We start from the raw sequence: 5,528 nt of genomic DNA on the forward strand, positions 1-5,528 counted from the left end.
GACATATTCCCTCTTTGAACATCACCTTGAATCTCTTCTCTACCAATTGACCCACACTCAACAAGTTTTGATCAATCTCAGCTACAAATAGAACATCTAAAATCAACATAGTTCCAGCACAGCTCTCTATTGCTACTTTGCCTCTTCCCTTCACTTCTAGGTATTCTCCATTTCCTATTCTGACTTTCGACTTCAATGACCTGTCAAAGTCTTTAAACAGCTTCTCATCATAAGTCATGTGATTGGTACAACCACTATCAACTAACCAACTGTCACATAAAATGCTTGATGAGAAGTAAGAGACGAAAAACAAATGATCATTTTCTTCTTCAACTACAGAATGTACTCCACCCTGCTGCTGATTTCTCGATTCCTTGCAAAACCTCTCAATATGCCCCATCAAGTTACACCTTCTGCATTTCACATCTGGCCTTCTCTAACATCTAAAATGGGGATGATTCTATTTTCCACAATACTTACATGAAGAATACTTATTATAATTTTCAGTACTATTACCTTTTGCAACAGTTTCTGAACCACTATTGCAATCACTCTTCTTCCCATTCCACTTCCGTTCCTCTCCTTTTTCGCCTTGCTGCATCGTAGTCTTCAATGCTCCTTCTATACTTCTTTCTATGCTTCTTTTCTGCCTTATTAGCCTCCTCTGCTCTTGTGCTTGTAAAGCACTGATCAACTCCACTACTCTCAATTGAGTCAAGTCCTTAGTGTTCTCAAAAGAGGCAATTGTTGCTTCATATTTCTCAGGCACGGAGACAAGTATCTTCTGTACCAGTCTAGAATCAGAGAGATCAGCCCTAAGAACTCTTACCTTGTTGGCAATATCTATCAGCTTGTCTGAGTATTCTTTGATTGACTCAGACTCCTTCATTTGTAGCCTCTCAAATTCTCTGATCAAGTTTAACATGTTCATGCTTTTGATCCTCTCATCTCCTTGATACTCAACTTTGAGGTAGTATCATATTTCCTTTGCTGACCCAAAAGCCGTAATTCTATTGAATATGGCTGGCGAAACCGAAGCATAAAGACAAGACCTTGCCTTAGCCTTCCTGGTGGTTCTCTCATTGTATATTTTGATCTGATTCATAGTTGGATTATTAGGAAGTGGAGTCACCTCATATTCTTCCTCGATAGCTTCCCAATAATCACAACCCTCCATGTATGCTTGCATTCTCACGGCCCATGCTTGATAATTCTCTCCATCAAATACAGGTGGGGCTAAGATGGACAGGTTACTCGATCTCGATTCCATTTTCCTCTAGTAAAACCTCACAACTATATCTCTCAAATTTTCTCTTAGAATTCTCACAAAACTTTTCTCACAAGTCCCTCAAGAAAAATGGCTCTCGATACCACTGTTGGTTTAGCAAAGAACTAATTGAAGTATAGAACAAAATATGAATGAAGGGATGATTTCATTGACTAACAAAGCAGCCCTTATATACAAGTCTCAAGTAACAACCTCAACAAAAATAAATTCAAATTGCTACTAACAAGCAAACAACTCCTACTCCTACTGACAAGCTAACAAATCCCCTAAGACTTAGTCTTATTTTTTTTAAAATAGCTGCAGCCTTGAGATACTAACAGAATTTGATGTTCCTCCTATTATTTGTAGTAGAAAGAGATGTAGGCATGAGGGTCAACTAATTCTGGTTTCTTTTTTATTTGATAAACAAACAAAAAAATCCTTAACTTTCACTGGATTAAAATAAAATATTAACAAAACATTATTCACGGATGAAATTATTATGTATAAGGTCACAATATGAACATGAATTCATTATTTTTAAGTGAATTTTTTGTTTTTTTTTTAAAAAAGAACTCACTTTTAAAATTTATAAATGATGTGGTAAGCTTTGATTCAATTTTCAATTTGTTGGAGTCCAATTTGGTTAGAGAGGTCTTCAAACCAAAATAAAAGATAATGACCATACCTGGCTGACACGTAAGAGTAGTAGAAAGTTCTATGAGAAATTTTATGTAGTAGTAGGTATATGTTTAGGGTGGAACTATGTTCCATTAACTTCTAAGTTCAGCTTTTGTCATATAAAATCAAAATCCCAAGATTTTCCATGAAATTTCTTGATGGAAAACTTGCTTGATGGAAGTACACATTTTCAGAAACCTAGTTTAAAGAGTACATATTAGATTAGGTTGATCTTCACTATTATGTCACTGCACTAAAAATAAAAAGACATGAAAGTTGACTATCCAATTCGTTATACCCAAATCTTGATATGATTCAATGGATTGACAATGACTAGAGATTATGAATGATCTGACCAATTCCATCTTTACCATCATCTCTCTATGACTATAGAAGTATAAAATATTCCTTTCAAACAAGAAAAATGCAATTTCTATTCACTTTCCCTTTGACTGCCATGTATGAATTAGCGTAGTTTACTTCCCTCCTTGAAATATAACAATAACCAGAAGCAGATTTAGTGAAAAAAATGAACATCAAAAAGCTAAAAGGATGGCCACTTTAAGCATACTTTCTAAATCATACTACATAGTTTTTGTTCTAAGTCTCAACTTCATTGGTTCCTTTCCATGCCTTGATGATCAACGAGAAGCTTTACTGGAATTCAAGGATTTACTATTTGGAGAGTTGATGACAGACAACTCAACATACATGTTTCTTGGTGGATTAGAGACATAGAATTCCCGTTCAGAATGTTGTCAGTGGGCTCTGGTGGAATGCAATTCACAACAAGTGATTGGTCTAAATCTCTATATTGTTTTTCCTACACTAGGAAAGACTTCAACTGTTTTGGCTCCTATTTTCAGGATAAAAACCTTGATGTCACTTGACATTTCCTACAATTCCATACAAGGTGAAATTCCAGGGATTGGATTGAGAAACTTGAGCGAGCTGGTGTATCTTGACATGAGAGGAAATAGTTTCAATGGTTCAATTCCTTTGCAGTTGTTTCATTTGGCCAACCTGGAATTCCTTGATCTAAGTGATAATATGATTGAAGCGGTGTTACCTAATGAGGTTGTTGGTCTTAAAAGCTTGAAACAATTGAGCTTGGATGCCAACTTCATTCATAGAGAGCTTCTTGAAGAGATTGGAAACCTCATTGAACTAAAGAAGTTTACAGTTCCTGATAATCAAATTTCTGGCAGGATTCCATTGTCAATATTGCAGCTAAGAAAGCTTGAAGTTCTAAACTTGCAGAACAACTCATTTTCCTTGGAAATTCCAGCTGATATTGGGAGCCTGGTGAATCTAACAACTTTAGACTTGAACAAGAACCGGTTGAGTGGCGAAATCCCATCATCGATACAGAAGATGAGGAAGCTGGAGACACTTCAACTAGAGAACAATATGCTGTCTGGTGAGATCCCAACATGGTTATTTGATCTCAAGGAAATGAAAAAGTTGCACCTTGGAGGAAACAAACTAGCATGGAACAACAATCTGGCTATCGAACCAAAATGTAAGTTATCTTCTTTATCATTGAGATCATGCAGTGTTAAGGGGCAGATTCCTAGCTGGATCTCTAATCAAACTGATCTTATTTACTTGGCTGAAAGAAATCTTGGAACTATTATTCTATCAGATAACAAACTCACAAGTCCTTTGCCATCTCAGTTGTTTCAATCTCGAAATCTATCGGTCCTTGCATTGTCAAAGAACAACTTTTTTGGGGAATTGCTAAAAATCAATACCACTTCAATTATGGTCCTCTTGCTCTCAGAAAATAATTTTTTAGGGCCCCTGCCAAAATCTATCTCCAATATCCACAGGTTGTTGCTACTGGACTTGTCAAAGAACAGCTTCTCTAGTAATGAATTTCCAGCATTTGGACCAGATAGCTTAATTGCTTTTGTTGATGTTTCTTACAACGATTTCTCCGGTAAAGTTCGTTCGGATTTCGGACTCTTTACGGTGATGTTTTCGTTAAGTCAAAACGGCTTTTACGGTCCATTGCCTGAAATTTTCAGCAATTTGATTATGCTTGAGCACCTTGATCTTCATGACAACAATATCAGTGGTGAATTTCCAGCTTTCTTCTCTCAAATGTCCTCTCTTCAAGTTCTTAATCTTAGGAACAATTCCATTAAAGGATCAATCTCCAATGATCTGTCAAGTTTCAGCAGTCTCAGAATCCTAGACCTCTCTAACAACTACCTCAAGGGTGAAATCCCTCAAAGCTTGGGAAACCTTATAAGGATGATTGAAACACCTGATGCCTCATTAACACTTTCTGAAATCTTCAAATTTCTAGTTGAAATCCATGATTTGATAGTAAATTGGAAGAAAGCAAAGCAGGGCCTTTCGATCCAAAACCGGGATATCTGTACATTTCTGGACTTGTCAAAGAACAGATTATCAGGAGAAATTCCACATTCATTAGGTGGTCTCGAAAGCTTGAAGCTATTTAACCTTTCATTCAATGAACTTTCAGGAAAAATCCCAATCAGTTTTGGTGATCTAGAGAGTGTCGAGACCTTGGATTTGTCACACAATAGCCTTGATGGTGAAATACCAGGGACATTTTCCAAGCTCCTGGAACTAAATTATTTAGACTTGAGCAACAACAAGCTTGGTGGTAAGATTCCTGGAGGACCTCAAATGGATACCTTGGTTGATCCAAAGATGTATGCCAATAACAGTGGACTATGTGGGGTGCAAATTGAGGTTCCTTGTGAAGAAGATTTGGTGCCACCGGGGCCACCATTGAGGAAGAAACAGGAACCAATGTTTTCATGGATGGCAACAGGGGTTGGGTACCCTGTTGGGTTCTTGTCTTCAATTGCAGTGATGTATGTTTTAGGTTATTTCAACACTGCACCGGCGTATCACCGTCGGGGGCGCCGTCGTAGTTCCCTGAGGTGATTGACTCAAAGATACACTAGAAATCCTAATTAATCTTAGACAAAGGTTATGAGCAAAGAAGTATGGATACGGACACGGATATGCAACATAAATATGATACGATACGATACAAACATGATTATACTATACTTTTAAAAAATAAGATAAAGAAATGACAATAAAAAATATTTTTAATATATATATTATGTTAAAATAGTTAATGTAAATGAAAATATTGATATAAGTTGGTTGAAACTAGTAAAGTGAAAATAATAGTGATGATTATGTAAAATATTTTTAAAATGTGAAAAATAGAAACAGCAAAATAATAAAACAAGTACAAAGCTTGAAAGCTTCTAAAACAAATTTAATTTTTGTTTGAAACGAATTAATCAAAAATAAAAAAGATACTGTTATTTTTCCACAGCCTCCAAGCGTGGGCCCCACAACCCATCTAACTAACAATAAAGTCAAAAGACAAATAAAAACAAAATAAAGACCATAAAAGGCCCGCCTGAAATATGAGAGGGTTTGGGTAAAAATATAGGCCCGAAAAATAGGCTTGGACAAAAAACGAGACCCGTTCCTGGCCTCGGGTAAGATTTTTTTGGCCCAGTCTAACTCGGCCTGATTTTAATATTAAATTATTTTTAAAATTTTTTATTTTTAATTTTAA

General features: G+C 36.1%; 1 protein-coding gene across 1 annotated transcript; it reads left to right on the forward strand.

Annotated features, from left to right (window-relative positions):
• Nucleotides 1-2,827: 2,827 nt before the first annotated feature.
• LOC108478113 (receptor-like protein 46) lies at nt 2,828-4,873 on the forward strand. The gene has a single exon (XM_017780536.1). It carries the CDS (start codon nt 2,828-2,830, stop codon nt 4,871-4,873), a length of 2,046 nt encoding a protein of 681 aa, XP_017636025.1.
• The last annotated feature ends 655 nt before the right edge of the window (nt 4,874-5,528 follow it).

Source organism: Gossypium arboreum, chromosome 11 (assembly GCF_025698485.1).
Source record: "Gossypium arboreum isolate Shixiya-1 chromosome 11, ASM2569848v2, whole genome shotgun sequence".
In the NCBI taxonomy this organism is placed as follows: domain Eukaryota; kingdom Viridiplantae; phylum Streptophyta; class Magnoliopsida; order Malvales; family Malvaceae; genus Gossypium; species Gossypium arboreum.